Here is a 26,266-nt window from a genome sequence, read left to right as displayed (position 1 = left end):
GGTACGGACGGTGTTGTCGCCCTGAACAATTGCCGAATGACGACACCAAGGTGATTGACGCTAGGATTGGACACTAAGCTGGTTGGGGACATTGCCATAAAGCCGACTCGGGGAGAAAGAAGCCGAATCAAGCCCCCAATCACTTGGGGAATCGCATGTTTCCCCTTGACTGGACAGAGGTGACGGCCATACAAGAAACATCATAAATGGCAGCCCAGCGACAGGCATAAACACCCGGATGTTTGACTTTCTCGCTCAGTCGTTAGTATAAGGACTACAAGGGCCATCGGCGTTGGGTCTGTGACACCAGCCATTGAACAACATATTGTTTTGGTCCGCATCCAACGGCATCCACCATGTCTCCCCCAAAAGCCGTGCTGGCGCTTGTAACCCCCAGGGTCGCAGCCATCACAAGAGAATGGGGACCATCCCTCACATCACGACAGGTCCACGCATGCACACGACCATTTCCCGGGCATATGCGTGTAATTCGTTACAGCATGACGACCTCGATACGGGCAGAGGCTAGGCGGGAACCTCTGCCCCTAGAGGGCGTCACCGTCGTCAGCCTCGAGCAAGCTATTGCCGCACCCTTCTGCACCAGACAACTTGCCGACATGGGCGCCCGAGTCATCAAGATTGAGCGCCCCGGCGTTGGCGACTTCGCCAGGTCATACGACACCCGCGTCAACGGAATGGCCTCACATTTTGTCTGGGCAAACCGCTCAAAGGAGAGCCTGGCCCTGGATTTGAAGAATCCCAGAGATTTTGAGGTTCTCAAGAGGCTCCTTGTCAAGGCGGACGTGTTGGTCCAAAACCTAGCTCCCGGGGCAACGGAACGCCTTGGTCTAGGATACAATACCCTCGAGGAAACCCACCCCTCTCTCATCGTCTGTGATATCTCAGGCTATGGATCCGATGGACCTTATAGAGACAAAAAAGCGTATGATCTCCTCGTCCAGAGCGAAGCAGGCTTCCTCTCAGTCACCGGTAACGGACCGGAGCCGGCGAAGGCCGGAATATCTATTGCCGACATCTCAGCCGCCATGTATGCTTATTCCAGCATCCTTGCCGCTCTGATCAAACGCGGTAAGAACGGGAAAGGATCTCGGGTAGACGTTTCAATGCTCGAAAGTATGGTCGAATGGATGAGCTTCCCCATGTACTACACATACAACGACGCCCCTTGCCTTCCCCGCTCGGGGGCGTCCCATGCTTCCATCTATCCTTATGGACCATTCGAGACGGGAGGCGGCGGTTCCGTCATGCTTGGCGTGCAGAACGAGCGGGAATGGGCGAACCTTTGTCGCGACGTCCTCAATGATGAGACCTTGGCCAAGGACCCACGTTTCGTCAGCAACACTCTCAGAGTGGAGAACCGCGATGAGCTGAAAAAGATCATCTGCGATGTCTTTGCGCGCTTATCGGCTGATGAAGTTCTCAAGAAGTTGGATGTCGCGTCTATCGCAAATGCCAACGTGAACGATCTGCAAGGGGTGTGGAACCACCCGCAACTGAAGGCTAGGGGACGATGGACAGATGTTGAGACGCCAAGTGGAACAATTCCAGCCCTGATCCCTCCGGGGTTTGCTACGGTCGATAGTTCAAGGATGGGTAAAGTGCCTGGCCTCGGAGAGCATAACGAAGCAATCTTCAAGGAGGTGGGGTTTGAAGCTTGATTTTCACATGTGCTTTTTGAGGCATATCTACAAATACAGCACTTTCAAGGGGGTCCTACACGTCGATGCATGATGGCCGAGTCTTTATAATTTTCATGATCTAATCTCCATTAACCAAACGTTATCGTATGGCGCGTAACATTTGATTTGCAGGAATACTAAAGCTGCGACTACACGCACCTAGGCTTGGAAAAACCATCTTGTCCCATAAACGTACGATTCCATTCTCGTAAGTTGATTCTGCACTATCTACAAGCATACCCGTGACTAATATAAAAATGTATTGTCAAAGTACACTGATCTCTCCCACACGAATGTATTTCGATTAAACGCATTGTATAATAAATCAGAAAGTAAATGAAAATATGAGGGCATTACATCTTCTGCGCCTTACACCAACTCCTGGATGTTCTGATGCCCTCTGATTTGCTTCTGCTTCATTTTTATTCTGTATTCTTCATTGGGAAGCATCTCAACCGTATATCAATTGGAAAAGCCAGATAGGAACGTAATTAAATCTTCCTCTCTCGTTAAGATACGTAATCTCCTCCTGGTCGCCCCCTTTTGGCTCTCATCATTACTTGCCGCCAGAGTCTTTCGTGTCAGGCTTTGGCCTCTCAGGCATACTCTTCTTGTCCGAATCTTTCTTCTTGGATGCTTCACCGTCCTCGACTACCTCCTCTTCGTCCCGCTCATCTCCGGACTCATCCTCATTCCAACCCGGTATCAGTCCGTTGTCAGCTTCTCCCTCCTCGTCCGGGTCCCATCCTTTCAGGACTCTTCTCGCCGCCTCTCTTCCGACGACTGGTAGCCTCTGCACTCCGTTCTTACGCGCCGCGTCGGGTATTAGCTTCGGGTCCAACAAGCCAATCTGCACCAGAACACTGGCCTGATCCCAATACACATGCTCGTGGTAAAGCTTGCCTCCTCTCAACCCGACGATGCTGACCACGAGCACTTCGACCCGCTTGTTCGTTGCCGGGACTCCGGGCAAGATCCACGGCATCTCTTCGGTGTGCTTGAAGCGGACGTGGACCTCATCGACAACTCGATCGGTCCCAATGGTGCGAGAAATCAGAGTCAGTTTCATTGACCGGGGGTTGCTGAAGAACTGTGAGTATAAGCGCTCAAGTTCCGATGCTCCGATGCCTCCTGTCAAGGTCGGCATATGAGTCACGTGCGGGCTCTTGTGTGTTGTGTACGTTGACATCGTTTGGCTCAGGTTTCGAGTAAAGAATTTGCCTGTGCGTGCAAGTTAGCTCGATCTCACTATTTTTGCCTCATATCTTGCTTGATACCGACCCTGAACATTTTCCTCCAACACAAGTTCCAAGTCAACGTGGTTGTTGAACGCTTTCCTCGCCGCGCCTAGGCTCCGGCTCCACGCTAACTCTGCCGGGACTTTGTTGTATTCATCCAGGTCATGCTCGGCAAAACCGGGCTCGGCCTCATAAGTGTAAGTTGGGTACGCGAGCCGCAAAGTCCCTCCCGTGCCAATGCCGGCTTCCACTTTCTTGCAAGTCGTGCGCCGCCTGCCTTGTATCCCTACCATCTGGGTTTGCTTCGTGATACCAATCTCCTCACCAGCAGCAAGATGAACAAGAGCTGAGATGCTGCTGGGGAAGTGCCCTTTGGGATCTGGAATGGCTGTCGGGTAGTAAGCGATGAGCAACCCTAGCTTGAACTCTGGGTTGTTGTCTATGACGTGGTAGTGCTCCAGGCAGACAGCTGCCGCATCACCATATGCTGTACATGTATTAACTTAATTGCATCAGGTTATAATCCATGGTGGACTCTTCACTAACCGACGATTCCAAAAGTCTCACAGGGTCCCAGTTTCTTCTTGCTCAACGATCGGAGCTTGCCCCGGTACTTGTCCGCGCTATTCCCCATCGGCAAATATTCGACATCGAAACCCTCGTCGCGCCATTCACTTAGTGTAATTTGGTCGAAGTCCTCATCTTCCGCAGTTATGTACAGCCTCGGTCGCCCGCGAGGGAAATTCCGGGACAAAAAGTTGGGATCTCTGTGATTGGAGCCGGTAAGGTTGTCTGAGACGATGCGTGCATTGCGTCCTTCAGACTCTGGTACGGCGGCCTTGACCAGGTTCGGTATGTCAATATTCATGACGGAATTTGCTTGCAGCTTTCGGTGGTGAGGAACAACTGGATTTGTGAACTACATAGGTTTGCCCTTTCTGAGTCGAATTCCATCCATTATTGATAGTATGAGACGATGGCCGGAGTTCACTTCACGATGACGTCATATTTCAAATATGCTTGGTCTGGTCTGTCTATGATATCAGCGGGGTACAGCCCAACGCCGTATGGAGCGGTTCCAACTTGTCCGATACCATGATTCTGATTGGACGCTGTGTTGATCATCCCAAGTCCGCCGAGTCTCTTGTAGCAAAAGCTGTCCTCCCGCTTACTCCTCTCGTTCAACACCTAAATCTTCATTAGCCTACTGTAGCCGGCCTCCACCCCCCGTACTTGAAACATTTCCTTCCAGGATCAGTCACCTCTTGAAGAGGGTCCTATTGGTACTACAGGGGTATCCGTACGGATGGATGAACAGTAATTGGGTTGGTATCTGTTAACATTGTTGAAGAATAGAATCTGTCACCATTGCTGGTTGCGAGCACTGTTGGTAAATGGAAAAGCCGGCCGAGGTGTTACGTTCTGCATCATGTGAGCTGGGCAAGGGCCCTGGAAATGCCTTCAACAATCAGAAGTGCCGGGTCCTTTGCTGCTAAATACAATGGCGTGATGTCAAACTTTGAGGCACTCTCAGGATCGGCACCCCAAGAAAGGAGCAATTCGATAAAATGATATTGTGTCTTTATCACTTCAGCCCAAAGGGCGATGCCCCATGTTCCGGCAGTAGTGTAACCATCTCTTTCCTCCCATGCTCTGCAGCGACATGCAGAGGTCTCAGCAGCCTCATCCTATCGGGAACGTCTACTCCTGCCCCCAAAGTCCATAGGTGACAAATGAGCTTGATGTTGTTAACGGTTGCCGCATCAAGGAGACAGGTACTGCCTCACCTGGACTCGTGCCGTGGATATATTTCCCGAGATCGAAAACCAGCATTCGCTCAAACGTAGCACTGAGACCATGAGTAAGGCTTTTTAGACCCCGTCATACTTCTCAGTCAGTTCTCGATTCCATTGCGATTTATATGTGGTACTCCTGATCACCATCTAGGCTGTTATACATATTTGGTGGATTCTATTTCGTGGAAATCGAACCAAATGAGGCCATATACCTAGTTCATTCGATTTGAGCTTCCATATTCTCGACGGTTGCGATGACTTGTTTCGCTTCGGCCTGGAAAGCCTCCCTAGCCTTCTCCTGCATCAAAAATGTTTGCTGAAGCTTCTCTACCATGAAAGGCTTCAACATGGACTTCTTCCCCACCGCATAATCATAAATCACGGTCTCTTCTACACATCTTGCGGCAATTCGGCGGTGTTGGTCTGACAAGACCCATGCCTCCAAATTGAGAGAAGTCGTGTCGTATGTTGGCGGTTCAGTCAACTTGTACAGGACATGGATTCTGTCGGGGAATTTCATCGGCTGTTCAGAGGTGGAAGTTCTCGGAATCAGCATCCGTTGCATCAATGTTGTGCTCCGAATCGTCAACGTACAAATTTGAACTCGGTGGTAATGCTCTTTTTAATGACTCCCAGGCCTCGCGGGGTCACGAGATCCTCCCACTCCTTCTTTTCTTCAGCTGCGGAGTCTTGCCCATGGGTCCGAAAGAACTGGACTAGGCCTGTCTCGACATAGCGGTTGTACATAACGTTGTTGATATGGCCTATTGGCAGTGAGCGAAGGAGACACCATCTCTACAGCAGGCACAAATTGCACATACCCTAAGATTGTAAGCTCGCAGCCTGACATGATTGTATTATAATGACCAAGACACTCACCATGATGTCCTAATTGAAGTCACCGTTAGCATTAATCACGCCAGGAGGAATTGGAGTTCCAGCAGCCGCTGGCCGAAAGCGTACCATGTCACCCCAGAATAGTTGATGATTGTCCAGGCCTCTCCATTTTGGTTCCGTAAGAAAGCCTTGGCTGCCTGCCAAAAGCTGTATCCATTGTGCATCAGTCCGTCGCAGCAGCCGATCAGCCTCTTCAACAAACCGAGGGGAGCTGGCGCTGCTTCTTAGGTGCTGAAGACGCGCCTGTAGCTCTGAAAACCATCGTGCCGAGGTTTTCAGAGTGACGTCATCAGTGCCTTGCCGAGAATTGCCGCATTTCAACTGTGCTTTGGCGTATGTGCTTTTAGGTAGGCGCAGGTGCTGTTGTCCCCCGAGTACCGGACGAGCCAAGAGACAACAGACAGGTTGTCTGGTGAGTGAGGGAACCATGACGAGCTAAGAAGCGCCTCCGCCGAGTGGTTTTATATCGGCAATGGGATGCAGGTGGTATAAACAGGTCAGTTTGAGATGGGGTGGACGGGGTGCGCAGGAAGCGGGGTTGATGGGTTTGCGCCGAGTTCGATCACGGCTTTAGTAGACTTCTAGCGTGTGCACAGGAGATGCAGCTTGGAACAGTCCAACCTTAATACAATACAACCTCCGGAGACCTGGCCAGTGGCGACTTCCTAGGCCTTCACAGTGTTGTCAGCCGATGACCTCCATAATCGCATTTCCTTGGAAGATATCAAGTGGGCTGGAGTGCTTAAGAACGCCGGCTTGACTGAAACTCAATTGGTTGACATCTTTCTAGGCGCAACTTCCGCATCATTGAGTATCACAGTGTAGATTAGATGGGCTGAGTGCCGACCCAAAAGTCGAGCACCCGTCTTATCTCTAGGCTGCATGGCATTCTCGATCCCAGCTTTCTTGACAAGCGGTGACAGCAGGGCGGTTTACCAAGTGGTGTTTCGAGAAACAAGAAACAGGAAGTAGGATCCGACAAGAGGTAAACTCCTTTCGGGATTGGTGTTACGGAACTTGTCTTTTTCCGAGTAGGGTTCAATATGCAGGTTTATAAATAGGTTTGTAGGGTCACTGCACAACAAATCGAGGTTTGTATACGTTTCAAATCAAACGACATCTAATTATGATCTGTACCGTTCGATAGGAACAATAGTGCGGGCTTTTGAGCAGCCTCACACCCGCCACTTGGCGGCTGGAGATAGTAGTGCTTCATCTGTAGGAAACCGCTTTTCCAAGTTAATGTAATAAATTGACTTCTGCCGTTCTTGCCGATACCTCCAAGACAGATCAATATTCCCTGTTTTCCACAGTCAAGACTCAAACACGATCTAGCGCTGGGTCTGGCAATGCGCTATGTCTGAGTTTTGCTCCTGGCTAAGTTGAAGATGTCTACTTGGAAGCACAGCACATAATTCCAGTGGAAAGACATTGTGCTATCGTACCTTAGCCCATAACCGGAAAGTCTTTTCATGTAGTTTAGTAGCTTGTTGGTCTGATACGGGCCTACGAAGCGCCCCGCCCAGTTTGCGCCGGTTGGGTTCGAGTCCCCCTTAGGGAGAAGTTTGGTTGCTAATTCCTCAATTTGTTTGCAGCAACATGCAGAAAGTCTGAAGTCAACCACTTAGTTCCCCCCTACCCACATGACTTCAGAATTTCTGCATGTCACTGTATACGGTGGCAGCCGGATTGTAGTCTCCTACATGTATTACATTCAGTCCGAACTATATTCCTCTTGGCGCCTTTAGAGTCGTTGACAGCATTCTCTTGCCTTTGTCATCGAACGTCCTTGTGTAATCAATCCTGGAGTTTTGACCGAGGAGATCATATTTTCCGGCTCGTGTTGTCATCCGAATGCCCAAATAGAGGGCATCGCACATGGCCTGCTGGATATTGTACTCTGTATATCTCTTCCGGGGCATTGAGGATGGCGCCAGGGTTAGATACTGCCGTGAATGCTGGACCTTCAGAAGAGAAACTAGAAGCTTCTTGGTGTCCTTCAGAAGTCCTGCGGTTAAAGTTGGGTCGTCATAGATATCTTCTATGAGCAGATGGGCCTGGCAGCTTCTCTGACATATGATCAGTAATAAAGTATTTGTCTTTTGTGATGCCGAAACTTAACTTTTAAGTGTGCTCTGTGCGTTGAAAGGCTTATTACCAGCTTTCTACAAATTGAGTTAAAGCCTCGTGTGTCAAAACTTTGATTACAACATTGATTTTGATAACAGCACAGGATATTTTTACCTGTAATCTTCATTGTCAGATACTCGTTGGTCTCGTCTTCCCTTTTCGTCCGGCGGAACAAGGTTGAGTTCAGCTATATGATTTGTTTCAGCCCGAAAAGACCCCGCTCCTACTCCACTAGGAGGGCTGCTTTCGTATTTGACATGCTACTGTAGCGTTAATGACTAGATTGAGCTTCTATACTCCGTAGTAGAACAGGCAATCTCAAATCATTTCGGGACGCCTGCTGGCCCGATTAGCTCGATGGGCTTCCCGCCAAATAGTGTTCAACAACCCCAACAAAGCAAAAAGAAAAACAGGAAGTTTAATGCCCAAAATAACTATCAACATCCACTATTGCTACGGACTTTACCAAAGAGAAAAAGATAAATGAAAGGGACAAGCCACGTCACCCAAGCAAGAGGCTGTCGCCCTCCTTACGAGATACTGCAGATGGTGGACCACAACTGTAAGAATGCCTGAACCGCAAAATAACCCGACTAACCCTTTATAGTGCCTTATGGCCCGTACGCTCTTTACATATAGAAAGCAAGTGTCTTTCACTCACGAAATTAAAGTCAAGTCGGCAAGCAGAAGACTCGCATCTAAATCCGTTTCTGAAACCATGTCGCTTTCGGACTTCAATATAGAGATGCCTACGGACAGAACGATGAAGTCAGCCATAGACATTTCTCCTGACCTCCGGGATAGCTCTGGACTTTTTGATGCTTCGCAACCTCTTTAGAGTGATTACTTAGCATTCACCCAGAGCCCTCGCGTAGGACCAACTGCAAATGAGTCGGGAGAGTGTGACGATACAAGCAAGGCAGAACACTTTTTCGTTAGGACGAGAAGCCCAGACGGACTTTTTCCATTCTTTCCTTTCGAACAGCAAGTAGATCCCTATGCTCGAGTCAAATTTGAGGAGAAGAAATTGCCGCTGTGTGTTGACGAAGAAAGTCAAACGGGGATATTAAGATGTACGTGGCCTAGTTGCGGTAAGCAATTCTCGGAATTGGGCCGCTGGAGGTATGTCGGACTGCACACAATCGGCCAGGGGATAGGGCGTAATACTGAAGGTTGAAGCAGGAAGCACATCAGAACCCACTACAAGCCTGTTCTGTGTCCTGTGTGCCCCATTACATCAGCGTGTCAACGAGACATGGGAAAACACTACGGAACGCATTTTCGACAGCCCCGGTTTGAGTGCAAATGCGGAGCGTCCTTCACAAGAATGTACAACCTCGACCGTCATGTTCGGAGAAGATTAGGCCGTGATCCCCAACAGAAATAAGAAAAAGAAAAAAAAAAAAAAGGAAGAAAGGGAAAGAGAGCTCAATGGTTGTTTTTTTCCAACATTTTGAATTTAAAGGAGTATTTTCTGTCTTCCGTGTGCTTAATTATTAGTTGACAGAATTGGAAACGGCACATCCAAAACAACAAGCACAAATAACAGGCAGAACAACTATACACACACATTCTTTTTTTTTTTTTAACAATATAACAAATCCTTTGAAGACTTATAACAGTGTTGCCCCACTTCCTATCTCAACCTCATCGTCTGAGCTGACTTGTACGTCCAACGAAAGGCTTTGTAGACCAGCAGTGTTATTGAGGTTTACATCTGGATAGAGCGTAGTTGATTCAACATTGTTGGAGTTCGCAAATGTGTCCATTTCTGAATCCGAATCGCCATCTACGCTACCCTGGGATGTAGTTATCTGTGTTAACGTGTCTTGACGCTCGCAGCTCAAAATCCGCAGCTCCGAGATCTGGTCAAGGAACATGAACTTCAGATCTCCTACCACATCATTGATAGTTTTGCGGTACTCGAGCCATTGGGGGTTATCTGCTCCCCCTGCAAGGCTCAAGATTCCCCAATTCGGGTACGCTCTTCGGTGGGAATCGAGTAGACAGACTTTGGCAGGATGATGACGAAAGTATAGCTCACAGCAGATGCATGCAGGTTTGCTACACGCAATATATCTATCTTTGGCAGCGAACTGGCGTCTTTCGCTGTAAAAGTGATGCAGTAGCTGAACCTCGGCATGGACGCCAGGCTCCAGTTTGCCTGACTTGAACTCCTTGTGTAGCCTAGATTCGATATGAACTTGCTTGTCTAGGTGCGTGAGGAAACGAAGATACAGCGGGTATCGATCGTCTTGATTAGGGAGCAAGCGTTTAAGTACACCGCTCAAGGTGGTGTGTGGGTCGGCCTCGGGAACTGCCGCGCTCGCAGGGCATTGAACACTGTACACGATGCGATAGTCCATAAGAAGTTTCCGCAAACGGCTTCCGTCGTCAAGGAGCTGAGAAACGGCGCGGATATAAGCTGCCAACCGGCCGATCATATGCTTGACCGCGCGGAACGCGGGGGCAGTCTGCATTACACCAGGGGTGTCTTCGGATTCTTGGCCAAGCTGTTCTATCTGACGCAGTTCTTCGTCATTGCGAGCGCGATACGCTGCCCGGCACATAGACAGCTCGGAGGAGTTTTGATCCTCGAAGCTTCGAAGCCAGTTCTTGACACCGTCGTCTGATCGTGTCAGCTAGCTCAACAGAAACTTGAACAAGGATTGAAGATTGTACCCACTGTGCTCATTCTGAGCGCCCTCCAGAGACACTCGGCATCTTCTAGCCGCATTGCGTAGAATTCGGATCAGCTGCCTGATCCGCAACGAAGCAAACGCAGTGCACATGACCAATAAAGCCTCCTCTGATGTGACACGGTCCTCACTGTGACTGGCAAAACGCTGTACATGATCAAGAACATCACTCAGGTGACGTGTGACGCTCTCCCCAGGCCCTTCGTTCGAGGAAACCCAGAAAACGTAGCAGTCTTCACGTTCCTCCACGGCTATGGCAGTGGTGCTATCGCCCCCTTTTTTGTAGTCGCAAAGGAAGCACAGGTTTTTGAGAAAGCGCCTTCTAGCGTCTTGGATGGTGTAGCTGCTGAGCTGCGTGATAAGATGAGACCCATTCACTGGCCGCAAAATCGAAAGCAAAACAAGGGCCTCATATAAGCGGAAGAGCAGCCGCGCATACGGATCCATTCGGGGTGTAAGAGCCATTTTGATAAAGTCGTGTGGTCTCGTCTTAGATTTTCGATGACAATGCAGCCTTTCGAGATGGATCAACACTTCTTCTGAGTGGGTAGATATTTATAAAGCTGCCTGCCAACCTCCGACTGGTCCGTTTTTAGTCTTCATCACATAACGACAGCTTTGTCGTCTCCAAAGTCACTCTCAACGCTGAAGCTTTGTTTCCGAAGTGGTGTGATCGAACAATTCCAACTCAGTTACTACCGTCGGTGTGGTACTGAGCTTCTCTCTTTTGGCTGAAAAGGATATGCCCGATTTGCATAATATTGGGCAACCTCGATATCGACGCTTGGATTACCAAACAGGCTGGAAAGGATCTGGTCCTAGTAGTGAGGCACGGTACGATCGAACGGGGAATGGAGCTGGGGTTGCCCGGCATAGCTTGATGCGCAGAGATACTGACGCGGGAGGCTCTCTAAAATGAGAAAGGTAAAAATGACCTAGGCCGATCCTGCTAAGCCGGGAATGAGGTGTCTGATAAACTCCCGTCCAACCGGATCACTTGCGGGGCTACATCTCAGATACTTCGCCATCACATCGTCAAGACGCTCATGGGATTACTTTATGCGCAGGAAAAGACTAAAATTGTTGAGCTGCAGGCCTGGTCAACAGGACGGAAAACCATCCGCGCCTCGGTCAACTTCACCAGAGACCAGCAGCAAGTCGCCCACACGGGACGGGAGGGATTTCTCCTTACGCTTGCTTTTTCCAGGGCTAACTCACTGAATTATGCATTTAGCATGTCTCGTTGACTTAAGTTCTGGGTGTGGATGAGAACTAGGACTTTACGGCAAATAACCTGAGGATGATGCGTCATTGCACTCGTCGATTTCGTGAAGCGGTATTATGCTTTTCGTTGACGTTCACTACCAGACAAATCCTTTTCCCAGCCCGGGGCTCAATGACACAAGCTGCATTGCCGAATGTATACCGATACGCAACGCAATCCAGTATTTCAACCACTACGTCAACGAAATTAGTCTTATGATACTCTAAAGGTTTACTCAAAACCCTGTCGACATGCTCTCACTCAGTTACGGGGTTCGTGTACTTGGCACAAAGGCTGCTTTCCGGTTCATCGGCCCAGCCAGCTCAATCCCCGCTCTGGCGATTCGCGGTAAGGAGGTAAGGGCGTTGAATGTCACGTCAAAACCAACATGGAGAGGAGAGTGCCCCAAAAAAATGTTCAGGCCGTCATTGTCTGCGTAGTCAACCATGTACTCGAACGTAGGTCTCACTGCCTCCCGGTGCACCTTCGCTCGGAACGCTGCTACATAAATATCGTTACCGTACGCCGGCAATCGCCTCGTACTTTCAACGAAGGAACCGACGAAGGCCCCCAGCTTGTCGGCAGACAAGTCAGAGATTTGCCTGCTGAGGAAGGAGTTCTTGAGCGGGAGGTTGCCCTTGATGTTGGGGAAGCTCATCGGTGCCGTACTGGTGTAGATAGGCCGCCGACATGTACGGGAATCGGCGCCGAAGTAGTCGGCATTTCAGCCGGTGGCGTTGATCCGTTTTGCCGAGCAGATATGTTCCTCCCCAATCATGGTGCATGATTCATCCAGTCGACCGAAATGTACAAGTCAAACAAGCCGCGTCTCTTGAGTAGGGAGGTTTCTTGGTATGATACGCAGCGTCTGTGACGAAATCTAAGCACCGAAACCTCTTCGTGAGGACTGTTGGAAATTTTACGTGAGGTCTCACCTTCAAAGGCATATTTGGTGGTGAAGAAGTGTCAGCCGATGATGTGGTAATGAACGAACTCGCATGTCAACAAATGCAGATGACTCCAAGGAATGACTTTACATTGCTCGAGATCCCAAGAGTAATTGTCGCCTCGCCTGAATCCACCGGTGGCGGTGACGGAAGGATAATTGATCGAAAGGCATTGGCGAAACGAGGTCAACCAATATTTGGGGCGCCGTGCTGCACTGCCCCTCAGCCTCAGGTTCCTGAAAAGCCCCTGGTAAGTTTGGTCCGTCTTGGCTCGGGCTTCAGAGCGACGGCTGGGCGCTTCAGACAGCACGAGGATCATTCTCGCGGCATTCGACGCATCAGCCACTGTCAACCTGAGTGTTCTTGAACATGATAGCCGTGCTGACGCGAAGCATTCAGGGCCCATCCGGGGTTGGTTCATCGGCTGGAGATCGGCGCCGTGCCAGGGCTGCATCTCCCCGTGCTCGCCGAGCATTGGTCGGAACCAGGCTCATGGCGGACTGTGGGAGATCAGGGATCAGGCAGACTGCAGCTTAAACGCCAGGCGTATTTTGGTCGTCGCCATCTCTCCCTCACGACAGTAGATTACAGCCTAACCGATGATGGAAGGCTATAGGCCTAGCGTGCGCTGAACACGGAGTCCGCGGGAGGGGTCACTGATGCTGGAACTTGTCGGCATCCCACCCCCTAAGAGACACCCTCCTACCTAGGCGCTTCTGCTGTTATTTTTACTGCTCACTGGGGGCGGCTCATCACCTGTTAGATAGCGACAGCGGCCGGGGCCAGTTGGCATAGGCCTCCCGTAGAAGCTAACCGAAGGCGGGACATGCTAAATATGGCACGGAGCGAGAAAGGATTACTATGTGGGGGGTAGAACCCGAGTTGGAGGCACCACTATCTGAAAGCTACCGGCCAGGAAAGTTTGTTGTCTCCTTCGCTTGAGACGCGGATGGCAAACGCCCGTCCAGCAGTTCATGCCAATCAAACACTGTCCGCGCCTCTCACGTTGAGTGGGGGGATTTGGCCGAGAGATTGGTGATTGAGATAGATGAGAGCGTGGCCATGCGCAGTGCAGGGCCCAATTCTCTTACAGTCTCACCCTTACCAGGTTGCCAAGTCATGCATGTGCTAGGCGGAGACACGTCAGGGGTTAATCACCAAAATAAGACTGACATCAAGTTGGGGGCGAGCATAACCTGCTGTGCGTGCCGAGCCCCTTTCCTCTCCCTCGCTTACGAATATGGTGCCGGTAGTTCTATTGTACATAAACATCATGCATAGATCGACGGTGAACAGACGGGGTGTTCGAACGGCCATCTAGAACCTGTGAGTTCTAGACTTTGGATGGGACTGTGGATGGGATGGTGTGTTGGTGAACAGGGCATTTGCCGAACTCTAGCTGAGGAACCACTCACTGCAATGGATGTGTCTCCATGCTGTGTTCCCTATTGTAATTCTGCAATCACCCAAGGACCCAACCTTAGTATTCCCTCAGTTTTGGCTCTTGTCTCTGTGTCTTAGCCAAGTCAGCGACTCACTCCGAGCTTGCATTACTGCGCTATCGACATGGACGCGGTACACACTGTAGGCCCTATACCGGTACAATCAACACATACACACGCACGCACGCATAGCCCAGGAAACACAGCCAGGGAGGCCGGGGGATCCGGGGGGAAGGGATCCAGGTCAGTATGTGCCAAGGATGACCGCGCGGCATCGAGGCAGTGTCGCCAGAAAACCGGAGCTGTCCCTCGCTGATTGAACAGCCAAACCGCTTCATCTCGTTCTCAGCCAAGTCAGCAGCCGCTACGACTCACGAGATTGCCAATGCCCAAGGTATCGAATCCTGCCGTTTCCGGCCCCTGGGCACACGTCTCGTATTCTCTGGGCAACGGCGTCTGTTGGCAGCTCTACATCACAGATTTGAGTTTAGACATATTCCCTCTGAACCTCATAAACGTCCGAGTTTGCTCTTTTGGTGTTGGGTTTGACATCCTGCTGCCGTTCCGCTCATTTTCTCATTTTCTTCAATAGACACGAACAATCGTTCTCGACTCCATCATCCATCACTTCTCCAGCCTGCTTCCCCGGTCCAGACAGACAGACCCCTTGATCTGCACACACCAGATAAAACTAGATACCCGCGCCCGCAACATCGACGGCACCACTTTTTCTTTCCGGGGCCTTGTTCCGTAATTGCTCCTCGTTTCATCTTTCTGGCGTCTGACTGTTCGATTGTTCATTGCCACCCCAGGGGCCAAACATCATTGTCATCTTCTCATCAACACTCTCGTCCACCACGTTACCAACCTCTCAAACCACCTCCAGTATATCGCCAAACCACATCCGCACTATTCAAGATGCAGTTCATCATCACGCTTGGTGTGCTCTCCGGCCTCGCCGCCGCTCAGTCGGCCCCTTCCGGATCCACGGGCCTTGCTGGCCTCGTCAGCCAGCTGCCTACTTGCGCCGTCTCCTGTATCGAGAGGGCCGCCAGCAGCATCGGCTGCGGAGCAACAGACTTCGCTTGTCTCTGCAAGAGCCAGGAGAAACTCATCTCCACTCTGACGCCCTGCGTACTGACGGCCGGCTGCTCCGGCGACGAGATTGGTGGTACGTCTTGCTTCCCGCCCTGCATCGTGACTCTAGGGAACAATCAGCGCTAACAACCCGTGACAGAAGCTGCAAAGATTGCACCCCAAATCTGCCTACAAGTCAGCAACAGCCCGGCCGCATCCGACATCGCAGCCGCGTCGAGTCTCGTCACTGGTGCCATCGGCACCGCGAGTGCCAGCGGCGCAGCAGCGACGGCTAGCACCTCGCCTACAGCAGCCGCCGTACGGCCGACGAGCGGCTTCTTTGGCGTTATCGGCGCCGGGATTGCCGCATTGGCCGCCGTTGCCTTGTAGTATTAACTTGGAGACACGCACGCTTCGGACGGAACATTGGGATACTGGACACAGGCGCATCATTGGGTGGGTTTTATTGCAGATTTCGTTTGAAGACACTTCATGGGGTCGGTACTTGGACTTTTACGCGCGCTCATAGACAGAAAGCTAAAGTGACTTTCTGAGGACTTCTTTTTGATGGATGAGCTCGGGTCTGGTGGAGACCCTTCATGATCTGAGCTATAGCAAACAGCACGTTCTGGCGTCGTTTTGGTGCCAACTGCACACAGGTTTTTGCACTGTTTTTGCAGTCGAGATTACAAACAACTTCATTCTACAAATCAAGCCCTTGCTAGAATTCTCTTCGTTGTTGGTTATTGTCCATCTGGCTCTTCTGATGGATTGCGGGGGATATGTCGCCGGCTAGGTTGTTGAGATGCAACAAGCGCTCTAGCTTGTGCTCTTGAATTCATGGCCACTGTACAGATGATACCAACCTCTCTCTATTTTCTTCTCAACCTTTCTGTACTGAATATCTCTTTACCTATTAAACTTACCGGTATGGTTAAGTTTGAATCCGCCGTGGGTTTCGCAACCTATCCAACAGGATTCCATCGAGAGACCTTGGAACCCTATCTCCGCCGTGAAAAGGAAGCAGACCATATAGAGCGCGTAGGCTTACGTCGCAAGTATTGATTGGGTGTTGTTTCCAAGTACGAGCGGTGTCTTTTCCTTCCTAGCTAACCCAAGGACCACTTCTGTCACGTGGTCTACGGGGCACCAACCTGTTCTGTGATGAGTTGTATGACTACGAGTTTTGAGTGGTCATATTGACTTTTTGATAAGGTCTAATTACAACTTGATGCCCTTCCAGCTGCTCGGTTGAGTCAAGCAGACCACGTGAAATATCATCGAGGGTTGGCCTGGTGAGCGGTCCTGATGGGTGGGTACACTTGGCCTGTCACTAATCTGAGACAAAAGGTAAGGACACACGAATCACATGTTATCATATTTGAAGTTCAAGAAGTTCCAAGAATATCTAAATTCAATTGGCGACTAGGTACCCGAGCTAGTTGACGGCCTTGCATTCCAAACACCCTTGAAGCAACCAAACACATCAACAAATCGAGTTAGTAAGAACTCTTCAAATATATCCCACGAAAAGAAATTGCGTTTCCGTCTTTATAGTCCAAAACGGATCTTTAAGACTTTCTGTCAGAAGACAGTACCCAAAAGCAATAGAAACGATAGCTTTGGAGAAAACCCTCAGCAATCGAATCCCATGCTGGACCGCTCCCTGGCCCACTCAATGGGTGGCCCAGTACTCTTGAAGCTTCTGGTTGACCTCTTCCACCTTACTGTAAGCCTCAGTGTTGGCCAACAACTGCACAGCCTCCTCGATCGCGGTGTCGGAGAAGGGCCCAGCACGCGTGCGGAGGTCTGCCATGACATACGGCTTTGCCCTCCACCGCGCCTCCATCGGGTCGATGAACTTCGTTTCGTTGTACCCGAAGTCGGGAAGAACGGTGACGTTGAAAGCTGCCATCATGTCGCTGTCCTCGTGGATGAGGTTGTGGCAATGAAACATGTAGACTCCATCCCAAGGTGCGTAGTGAGCCTCGACGAGCACGGATTCACCTCGGCCCAGCCAGACGACGTCCTTGAGTCCCTCGGCCTCGTACGGCATGACACCCCGGTCACCATCTCTGGCGATTACCTTGAAGTCGACGAGGTGGACGTGGATAGGGTGCGACCAACCGTCTGAACTGTTTTCCAGCTCCCAGATCTGGACGCTGCCTCGTGGAACATTGGCAAGGATGCGGTTCTCGACGTCGGCGAAACCCACGCCGTTGATGCGCCACTCGCCGTTGGTGCGATGGAATCTGAAGTGGTGGTCGATTTCGTTCCCGGCTGACTCGGGGAACGGTACAGAACGAAGGGTCTCTGGGACTGTGGATGTGTCGGGTGAAGTTGCTGTAGTGCCAACGACAAACTGCATGACCTTGTCGGTGTTCAGGAAATCGTCCTCAACGCCAACACCGCCGGCTTTGGGGAAGTTACGGATCTCGAGTCTCTGTCCAGCGTACTGGGCAAAGTCAATCACAATCTCGTACCGCTCGGCTGGGGAGACATACTAATATCGTTTGTTAATTGACATACTGGATCGGAAGAGCACATTACTCACAAGGTCAGAAACCTGGACAGGCTTCGTCAGAAGACCACCGTCGGAGGCGATAACCTGGAAGGGTAGCTTCCCGTTGGGCGCGTTGGAGTTGACGAGGTACAATGCGAATGCGCGGGATACAGATGCATCCAAAAATCTGAACCGATACTTGCGGGGCTCAACATTAAGGAAGGGCCACGGCTGGCCATTGACATGAATAACATCACCCCAAAGGCTGTTTGTCTCTCCCTTGGTCGAGAACAACGTGCCGTCCTCGTTGTACTGCTTCGAGGTGAGGATAAGGGGGATGTCATAGACCCCATAGCCTGATGGCAGGTTGAGGGCCTTCTCTGCCTCATCCTCGATCATGTAAGCTCCTGCTTGGCCCATGTAAGCGTTCTCCGCTGTCTTGAGTCCTCTATGTTAGCTTAAGTCTCAGCAGATAAAAGCGAGATCGGTAGACTCACAATGTGCATAGCGTGGTCGTGGTACCAAAGCAACCGGGCGGACTGTTGATTGGGATAGTAGTAGTCCTTATACTCTCCAGGGTTGGTGATGTCTTCAGCCCATCCATCGAATGGAGCACGGGAGTATGAGCCATGAAGATGAACAGAGTTCTCGGCAGCAGCGTTGTTGATAAACCGGACTACAGACTCCGTGCCGCGGGGGATGACCAAGGTCGGGCCGGGAGACATGCCGTCGTAGCCTACAAGCGTGGCAGGGCGAAGGTTGGGGTAAACCGCCTGAGTGAAGGGCTTGATCTCCAACTCATAGTACCAGATTTCTTTGCCAGTCACCGGGCTTATGATTTTCCTAAGGACATGTTAGATGTGTTGAATCGAAGGAAACGTTGGGGGGCTTCCTTACTTGGTAGGCTCCTTGACTGGCGGAATCGGAAGAGCCACTCTGTAGATCAAGGCATACTCCGGGCTCAGCCAGTCCTTTGCAAGAGTGAAGATATCCTCAGGGTCATCTTCGACGATTTGAGCAAGAGCTGCGACCTCCTCCTCTGGCAGCCGGGAAATGTGAGTATCGCTGAAGGAGGAGTTCTGCGCCTGAGCAAAACTGGCAAAGACAGCAGCCTGAAAAACACCAACGGCGAGTTCGAGACGCATGGTGGTGATATAACGATTGGATAGACCTTTGATAAGTGACTCGTTAGCAGCCAATGATATGGCAAGATGTGCTGATGGAGGCGCCAGAAACAAAATCTCAGACTGGGCGAAGACATGGCCTTATATCTTAAACCCGAGAACATTGGAAAGTGCACGACAGAGTCATGTTCCTCAGAATGCTGCTATTCCTCTCAGGACACCACAACTAGTTCGAGTACGAGCCAAAGTGATGCATCGTGCTATACTTGTCAACCTAGTGCCAAGGCTAGCACCGATGTTTCACACGTGATGATATGGATGATACTGTACAGGCGAGTGCTCCTCACTTCTTACCTGGATAGGAAATCGATATCCGATGCGGACTGTCCACGAAATGCCTCGTCAGAAGACTTGACGCTGATAACAGCATCATCTTACCTGGTAACATCGCGGCTCGGGAGCAACACAGACGTCGTATCAGGTAAGGGGTCTAAAGTCATCCTGCAGAGTAGCCAGGAGATCCACACACAGTGACAGTCTGTAGTTTTCCTTTTTCAAAACCCACGTCTGACTCCAGATGCTTTGATAGGCCTTGGTCGTAGATGTGGACGGTGTGTGGCTACACGGCTGGGATGACGGGGATCGGGCCATACCGGCAGGTGCGAGGCTCTCGGGAATGTAATGGTTGAAAGTGGCGGTCACTCATTAAGCAACCTAGGCGGGATAACAGCGGGCAGAAATCCGAGCACGGGCTTCCAGTGATTCAAAGAGAAAGTCAGAACCATACAGCAGACAATCATGGATCAGCGGCAACGGTTTTGGAAGCTTGGTAGAGGGCTTCCAGAAACTCGGTATATTTGGACCGAACTCTGGGTGGCCTTTTCACCCGACGTTGTGCAGGCTTCATTCAGATACGGTGACGGATATCATTCTTTAGAAATCAAGCATATCAGACATGAAGGACAATTCATGAGTCGTACAACTGGTGACGGCTTGGGCCTGGACTCGCGATATGGCGCTAAGCGGTGCGTTGCCACCGCCTGAGCTAACCTCCTTTTCAAAAGGCATATATTCCCTCATCATTCACATCATAACTAGACTTGACGGATACGAGTATACATGGGTACTATGTAGTTAGAACCTTGTCAAGGTGGATCGAAACCACCCCGTACAACCCCTAATCGTCTTTCCCTCCTCCTGCCAAGCGTCAGTATGTGACTTTGGACCCCCCCCCCCCCCACGTTCAAAGAAGTCAAACTATGTTAGCCACATGGCCTCCTATGCGGTCTTGGACTAGGCCCAAATGTTACCCATTCATGCCGACTAAACTTGCCCCGAGTCGAGCGACAAGAAGGATCACTGAGTTCAACAAGCAAGAGCCGATGTAGACGAATGATTTTGCGAGGAAGCGCCCTTGTCATATGATGATCAGTTGCCGCTGCTTTCTTTTTTCAACCCTTGTTTCCCTTAAGCGGTACAGGGGTTTCAATTTTAAATTTTTTTTTCGCCACATAGGATGCACCGTAAAGGGATGACATTCAGACCTTCAGAGTTTGTCATGAATTGTAAATCAACTTACGACATGTTCCAGTGTTTAGCGTTTGTACAAGCGTCGTGACGAACTCGGGTCTAATCAGAGTTCTGGCAACCTTGACTTGTAAGCTTAAAACACTAGTCTTCCCGAATCCGGGCCGTCCGGTTCGAACTCTGTCCAACAAAAATCCAAACTGTGATTTTGGGAATCGCTGTTGTGCTTCATGTCGAACGGGGAAACCCAGGTGAACGGATCCGAGGCGCTTTGATATGACCGCTTCTAGTCACATCTGAGTAAGAAAACAGGTCGACTGAAAGCTTTACAGACAGTGAGCCGCCCATGCCACATCCAGAGGTGCCGAGATGATTCCTGTCTTCCATCCTTGTTGCATTCGGACCATGCCGCCGTCGGGCCCGCACGGTTATCGTCCCCCGCATATAAGCAACTAACACTTTGCAATGGCATTTGGAGCCGGGCATCTACGCTGTGGGGGTTCCATCGACTTCCATAAGTAGAAGGTGGCAGCAATACCGACAAACTTTCAATTCGCTGCCGGAGGAGGTCTTGGCGGGAAGAGCCGCGACTCGTGCTTCCACGTACTAGGATGTTGTCACGCAAAAGACGACGCCGTTAATTGCGGGCAGCACAACTAACGCCCTATATCACCTCGTGACAGATGTTGAGATGCGGCAAGTGGATCATGCAAAAGGAACCTAGTTCGGCGCGACACATCATGGATTCAGGGGTGACTTGAATTGTCCAGCTGCGGTCAGAAGTTTTTACACTATAATGGAAGGCTTGTAGCGGAGGACCTACGCATCGGAAGGGTCGGAATGTCACTCAAATGTGGCTAGGCTCAACTCCTTTCCTGCACGTACGGTTATGTCGCTGGCCATGGACGATTTGTAGATGGTTATTGCGGCTAAAGTTGCCAAGATGTAGCACCACCGTCAGTAGCGGCACCTTCTGACTGGACTAACTAACTAGTCATGATCTGTTGGCCAAGCCTGCGACACTGGGCGTGCAGGAGTTCCGCATCTCCCTGTCATCACCGCGCGGTTCGGATTTGGATCAAGCTCTTTTTTAAGTTTTGGCTCCAATCCTGGAAACGAGACTTGGCGTATTGAGTCAAGCTATGTTTTGAACAAAATTTTGTCGTACCATTCAGTGAGGCTTTGGTAATTACCAACATCCCGATGAACCCGTCCTGCAAGATGGCCAACAAACTAGGACAGGAATGGTTGTGCCTCGACACTCCAAGGAAGTATAGGCGACTTATCGCGGGAGACACATCCTACGCGCTAGTTCTTGTTCACAGTAAGCCCCTCTACAGGAGGATCGCTCTGGAGCTGTCTACTGCAGCCCCTTTCCACCGGCAGAAGTTGCCAAAGAGTTCTGGCCGTATCCGGCTACCATGTCGCCTCTTGTTAGCCGACGGTTCTCGTACACTGACTCACAACCCTGGATTGGCAGGTTTTAACGAATCGGCTCGCCTTCCCTCCGAGTAATCCCGGCAGGAATAGCCAATTATAGACAGTAGCGCGCGGCATTATTCCCGAGGAGACTATTGCGAAAGCGTTACTGGGGGTGGAGCCGCACCCCAAGGTTCCCCATGGTGCCTCTCTACTGGGTACTACTGAGATATTTGCATCCATATGATTGGAAGGCCAAACACGACTTGCTTAAAAATGGCTCGGTTGGACTGGACAAAGAGACGTCTTGGCAATATAACGTTCTTGGCAGCGAAGCCAGGCGAGGCTCGTAAATGGATCGTTTCCATCTTTCCTTCCATGCGGGCACTTGTTGTGGTGATTGATCAATTTGATCCCAAAGGATCTCGTCGACCACATGGGCTAGCCCACTCATTTCGAGCGCAAGCTAGCATCCTAGGAGTGTATTAGTCGCGCTCATGTATGGAATGCTATACCTAGAGTGCGTTTTGACTAACGATATTGAACTGTGCAGAGTTACCTTGCAGAGTTCCATTCAGCGGGTATACGAGAACTCATGATTCACCGCAACGTTTATTACACTCAAGAGAACAGCACGACACTTGAATGAGGCGATCTTGGCAATGGTCACCGACACGGAGAAGAAGCCATACATGCAAGCCACCTATGCGTCGGGATGCAATGGTCAGATTAATCTCCAGTAGTCGAAGTTGTAGGGCGCCTTCAGATAGCTGCAAGTGGCATGAGTTCGAAAGTGTTGGAGTGAGTATCGGTCTTGTTTGGTTTATGATAAAACAGAGGGTTTCCTCTGTATTTTGGAATCCCATCATCATCATCATCCTCATCACCATTCTCACCACCCTCATCTTTCTCACACTCATTGATCCATCATGTGGTACTTGCAAATCTTCTTGGCCGTGTCGGCTTTCTTTGCAGCTGTCGTGGTATCTCAAGAAGCTCCCCTCTGGATTCAAGGCGGCCTTGAAGATGCTACAGCCACGGATGACTCTTTCAACACCGGCGGAACCATTGTGGTGAACGGCTTTACCATGAACGTTCCGAAGAACCTTTTGGTGCAGTTTCCAGCTGCCTGGGTTCCTTGGAAAGAGTTCGTTGCCAACAAGGGCAATTTCGCTGGCTATGAAACTCTCGTAAGTCTCAATGCATCCGAAACTGATCGTGAAGTAGACAGAGTCAGTGCTAAGTTTGCATGCCCAGGTCATCGGCAACAGCATCAACGGAGAGCCTCGAGTCGGCCAAGTCCAGCTCTACGAGTTCTTCGAGGGTCTCAGCAGCGGTTTTATTGAGTCTGTCGACTTTGAAGACGGAAGTCTCAAGATTCAAAATGGCCCTGTCGTCAGGATTTCTGACCCGAATGCTGTCTTCTCCAAAGGCTACTCGGGGGCACCTCTGATGACCGCAGACGACCAGAGCCCCAGCATCACTTCATTCTCCGGGTTCCCCATGTGCATCCCGCGAAACACCACCGACCCCCTGTGTCCGCTGAGCAACCGACCTTTCGTCGGGCCGGGCACTTTGTTAGTTCACAGGACCGAAACCCATCATGAACTTGACTAATGTCTATTAGCACTGCACCCGACCCGCTTGTCATGGCGCCTTTTCAAGCTGGTGACTTCATCACTTTCTCCGGGTTCCGACAGGGTGGGGAGGTCATCGCTTTCAGCATTGTCGCACAGAACGTCCAGATCACCACTCTCGGCGATGTTGTCTATGTCAGGATGGAGTTGGGCCTGCTTGGCATAGACAACCCCAGCCCGAACGCTGAGATCGCCGAGTCTCGAGTAAGTCCATCACTGTGATATACTATGAGCGCCTCCAGCTGATGGTCTCTCAAGTTCATAGGCTTTGTCTCGAACAACCGTGCAACAGTGACTTTGTATGCAATGGACGTTGATCCTTGCACAGGGAACACCGCCGATCGTATTATCGCCTCTATGGGGCTTCGCGGTGGGCGTAACCCCCAGAATAAGTTTGAATACCGCAACGAAATTCTTTCTCGGTATACCCGCGAGTACCGCGTCACAGCTGAGATTGACGGCATAGCCAAGACTCGGGTCACGAAGAACGGGATCACAGCAGGTACCTACGTACAGCCCGTTAATGTCTGGGTCCCTGGCGAGCAAGACGTTCCCGGAGTGCCCCCAGTCCCGTACGACTTCTCTCAGATGGAGTTCTTGACCAAGGGCGTCGGTAGAGATGACGAGGACAATGTCTGGGGCCCCCTCGAACCTTTCCCGCAAGTCGGTGTGCTGATTGAGGCTCCGACATGCCCGGCAGCTCGGGAAGTCAAGATGCAAAAGCGTGGCCAGATCGGGCGGTGGTACGGTCGGGCTCGCGCTGATGCCATCTCGCAAGCTGAAAACGTCGACACGACTGATCCCGTGGTCAACGTTGCCCCAGAGGAGGCCAGGGTTAACGCTGAGAAGAAGGCAAAGAAAGAATCCATGAGGGGTCCCCTTTAAAGGCGGGCTTACAGAAAAGCACAGACCTCTGACCATCATGACTATTATGGCTTAAGCATGTCAATAGGCTTGAAGCAATGGTCCAACCAGAATATCAACGCAACTGCAACACCTACAAGTTGCAACTTACCTTCTATAGTCCATATCTATTTAGTTACATATTATTTCATTTGTTCCAAAGAAATTGATCATCGGCGACATGCCTTTACACCTATGTTACAGTTATCATAACGGTAAAAAAGCGCCTCAACAACTCCATTTGCGGTATCCTCTGTCCGGAATTGAATTTTCTGCAATCACTTAGATTCAAGCACTAGAAGCTTAACAGAATGCCACTTTCATTACCGCTTGTCTGGTCTGTGGTGGTGTCCGGGTACGAGCCCAAATCGCTTGGTGCCGCAGGTGCCGAATCCCATGTCCTTTCTATCTGGCGTGCGCCGTGTCTTCCATGAGTCAACGTGCGGCATCTGTTTTGATGCGACGCTGTCTTTGCCCTTGCTGTTGGACACCCCGGCGTCATAAGGGGGGTTTCCGTTTCCACCACAATCTCCGCTCCCATCGGCACCGCCGCACCGCCGCACCGCCATGACGGATTTAGATGCCTCCACCCACATTATGCTTCTTCCCTTGCTCGGTGCCGTTAAGAGGAAGCAAAGGGCGAGTTATCGGTGCCTGGGAGGTCCCTTGAGCAATCGTACTTTCTGTATACGCACTAGACGCTTCAGAAGCTCGAAGAGCCTAGGTAGACGAAGTCACCACTTCCGCTTCTATCAAGTCATTAGAGGAGGTGTCTTTCTTTCATGAACAGAAGACCTCCAGCCGCGATTGATAAGTAATTACATCATCAAGAAGCATTATGTACCCGTAACCCACACGGGGCCTCTTGGCGCAGATATCAAATTCCCAACATGTTTCCCTAAATACCCAAGCGAAAATCATTGCATCTATGGGACCTTGAACTAGAACACGCCAAGCTAAACTACTGGCCTCCTTGACTGGCGGTCTGAGCGTGGAGCTGCCTCTGAAGGATTTATCTACTCACGTTCGCGACAGGCTTGGTGTGTCGGGCCCACGGCACATGCTGCTGACAACCTGATACAGGCACAGCCAAATCCGCTGGGGTTATTGCAGGGATGTGCACATATGTATCCTACCAGGGCCGAGTTCTGTAACAGTAATAACGCACTGTAATATAGTCATGTGGTAGCATATGGCTGTGTCAGCTACATTCCACGACGAGTCCTTGAGGGTTCGTCTCAAACATCGCGCTCGATTCCTAAGGAGCGGTTGCCGTTGGCAAGCCCTTGACATGGATTCTCACGATCAACGCCAGCCGGGTTATCCGTCTACATTTGCCAGCAATTTACCCCAGATCCAGAGAATGTTGAACCGAATAATTCGTCTGAACGATTCATCTGAATGCTCCAGCTAGATCAAGGTCGGTGCTGTCTAAAATCTGTGCCCAGCTATACAGGTGTGATTCGATTCATTCCATGATCGCCGCCCCGATCGGTGACCGGCTGAGCCGACTCTTTTGGAACGTACCAAAAGCGCTGATCCTCGTAAGCTAAGGCCCGGAGAATATCGCTTTCTGGGCCTGCCCGTTTTTCTGTTCTACCTCCTCTTGGCGCAAATCTACTCTTGGCGCAAACGAGACTATCCCGTCTAGAACATCGCGCATCTGGAGAAACTGCGCTTCCGCGACTCCAGTCACCGCCATAAGGCCCCTTGGGGTAATTCCAATTAACACAAGTACGGGTATGCAAAACAAGCTCAAGGCTGGGTGTCAGCTACGGCTTCTCTTTCAAATTATGCGTAACGAAAATACTTGGTGCGGGGGTTTTGTGTTTGGCAGAACAAGCTTGGATCTGGTCTGAATGGTGTCGGGGTCCCGACCTGAGTGGCATTGGCCCATCAGCGGTCCAACGATGAATCTGGTCGCATTGACTTTACAGAGCAAAGCTTGAAACAGCGACGCAGA

General features: G+C 50.7%; 11 protein-coding genes across 11 annotated transcripts; 5 read left to right on the top strand and 6 right to left on the bottom strand.

The window, feature by feature from the left end:
- The first annotated feature begins 169 nt into the window (after positions 1–169).
- On the top strand, positions 170–1,782 carry LY79DRAFT_566642 (CoA-transferase family III). Its single transcript, XM_060558838.1, has one exon. It carries the CDS (start codon positions 357–359, stop codon positions 1,677–1,679), a length of 1,323 nt encoding a protein of 440 aa, XP_060409731.1. The 5' UTR covers positions 170–356; the 3' UTR covers positions 1,680–1,782.
- Positions 1,783–2,155: 373 nt separating this feature from the next.
- LY79DRAFT_640133 (dienelactone hydrolase) lies at positions 2,156–3,865 on the bottom strand. The gene is made up of 3 exons (XM_060562331.1): positions 3,485–3,865; positions 2,982–3,425; positions 2,156–2,921 (listed from the first exon to the last, which is right to left on the bottom strand). The coding sequence occupies exons 1-3, from the start codon at positions 3,804–3,806 to the stop codon at positions 2,257–2,259; spliced, it is 1,431 nt and encodes a 476-aa protein (XP_060409730.1). The 5' UTR covers positions 3,807–3,865; the 3' UTR covers positions 2,156–2,256.
- Positions 3,866–4,809: 944 nt separating this feature from the next.
- On the bottom strand, positions 4,810–5,610 carry LY79DRAFT_372777 (thioesterase-like superfamily-domain-containing protein). Its single transcript, XM_060552841.1, has 3 exons — positions 5,556–5,610; positions 5,329–5,498; positions 4,810–5,257 (listed from the first exon to the last, which is right to left on the bottom strand). Exons 2-3 carry the CDS (start codon positions 5,479–5,481, stop codon positions 4,952–4,954), a joined length of 459 nt encoding a protein of 152 aa, XP_060409729.1. The 5' UTR covers positions 5,482–5,498; positions 5,556–5,610; the 3' UTR covers positions 4,810–4,951.
- A 1,141-nt stretch (positions 5,611–6,751) lies between these two features.
- LY79DRAFT_662344 (uncharacterized protein) lies at positions 6,752–8,965 on the bottom strand (the record flags this gene model as incomplete). Its single annotated transcript, XM_060562809.1, has 6 exons — positions 8,423–8,965; positions 8,296–8,321; positions 7,876–7,948; positions 7,531–7,639; positions 7,077–7,097; positions 6,752–6,931 (listed from the first exon to the last, which is right to left on the bottom strand). The coding sequence occupies exons 1-6, from the start codon at positions 8,542–8,544 to the stop codon at positions 6,752–6,754; spliced, it is 531 nt and encodes a 176-aa protein (XP_060409728.1). The 5' UTR covers positions 8,545–8,965.
- Positions 8,966–9,374: 409 nt separating this feature from the next.
- On the bottom strand, positions 9,375–10,925 carry LY79DRAFT_524315 (uncharacterized protein; the record flags this gene model as incomplete). Its single annotated transcript, XM_060555621.1, has 2 exons — positions 9,375–10,390; positions 10,448–10,925. The coding sequence occupies 2 exons, from the start codon at positions 10,923–10,925 to the stop codon at positions 9,375–9,377; spliced, it is 1,494 nt and encodes a 497-aa protein (XP_060409727.1).
- A 1,050-nt stretch (positions 10,926–11,975) lies between these two features.
- On the top strand, positions 11,976–12,511 carry LY79DRAFT_583139 (uncharacterized protein; the record flags this gene model as incomplete). The annotated part of the gene is made up of 2 exons (XM_060560305.1): positions 11,976–12,080; positions 12,146–12,511. 2 exons carry the CDS (start codon positions 11,976–11,978, stop codon positions 12,509–12,511), a joined length of 471 nt encoding a protein of 156 aa, XP_060409726.1.
- An 89-nt stretch (positions 12,512–12,600) lies between these two features.
- Positions 12,601–13,338, bottom strand: LY79DRAFT_372753 (uncharacterized protein). The gene has a single exon (XM_060552840.1). It carries the CDS (start codon positions 13,144–13,146, stop codon positions 12,691–12,693), a length of 456 nt encoding a protein of 151 aa, XP_060409725.1. The 5' UTR covers positions 13,147–13,338; the 3' UTR covers positions 12,601–12,690.
- Positions 13,339–14,113: 775 nt separating this feature from the next.
- Positions 14,114–14,816, top strand: LY79DRAFT_372742 (uncharacterized protein). Its single transcript, XM_060552839.1, has 2 exons — positions 14,114–14,360; positions 14,438–14,816. The coding sequence occupies exons 1-2, from the start codon at positions 14,238–14,240 to the stop codon at positions 14,660–14,662; spliced, it is 348 nt and encodes a 115-aa protein (XP_060409724.1). The 5' UTR covers positions 14,114–14,237; the 3' UTR covers positions 14,663–14,816.
- Positions 14,817–15,031: 215 nt separating this feature from the next.
- LY79DRAFT_524421 (uncharacterized protein) lies at positions 15,032–15,580 on the top strand (the record flags this gene model as incomplete). Its single annotated transcript, XM_060555627.1, has 2 exons — positions 15,032–15,284; positions 15,351–15,580. 2 exons carry the CDS (start codon positions 15,032–15,034, stop codon positions 15,578–15,580), a joined length of 483 nt encoding a protein of 160 aa, XP_060409723.1.
- Positions 15,581–16,865: 1,285 nt separating this feature from the next.
- Positions 16,866–18,838, bottom strand: LY79DRAFT_593455 (multicopper oxidase; the record flags this gene model as incomplete). The annotated part of the gene is made up of 4 exons (XM_060561560.1): positions 16,866–17,693; positions 17,745–18,083; positions 18,191–18,536; positions 18,591–18,838. The coding sequence occupies 4 exons, from the start codon at positions 18,836–18,838 to the stop codon at positions 16,866–16,868; spliced, it is 1,761 nt and encodes a 586-aa protein (XP_060409722.1).
- Positions 18,839–22,692: 3,854 nt separating this feature from the next.
- Positions 22,693–24,290, top strand: LY79DRAFT_695783 (uncharacterized protein; the record flags this gene model as incomplete). The annotated part of the gene is made up of 5 exons (XM_060564828.1): positions 22,693–22,953; positions 23,021–23,158; positions 23,234–23,340; positions 23,391–23,604; positions 23,659–24,290. The coding sequence occupies 5 exons, from the start codon at positions 22,693–22,695 to the stop codon at positions 24,283–24,285; spliced, it is 1,347 nt and encodes a 448-aa protein (XP_060409721.1). The 3' UTR covers positions 24,286–24,290.
- Between the last annotated feature and the right edge of the window lie 1,976 nt (positions 24,291–26,266).

The sequence above is a fragment of the Colletotrichum navitas genome (genome assembly GCF_030913465.1).
Source record: "Colletotrichum navitas strain CBS 125086 chromosome Unknown LY79scaffold_79, whole genome shotgun sequence".
Lineage (NCBI taxonomy): Eukaryota > Fungi > Ascomycota > Sordariomycetes > Glomerellales > Glomerellaceae > Colletotrichum > Colletotrichum navitas.
This window is presented reverse-complemented; position numbering and strand designations above follow the sequence as displayed.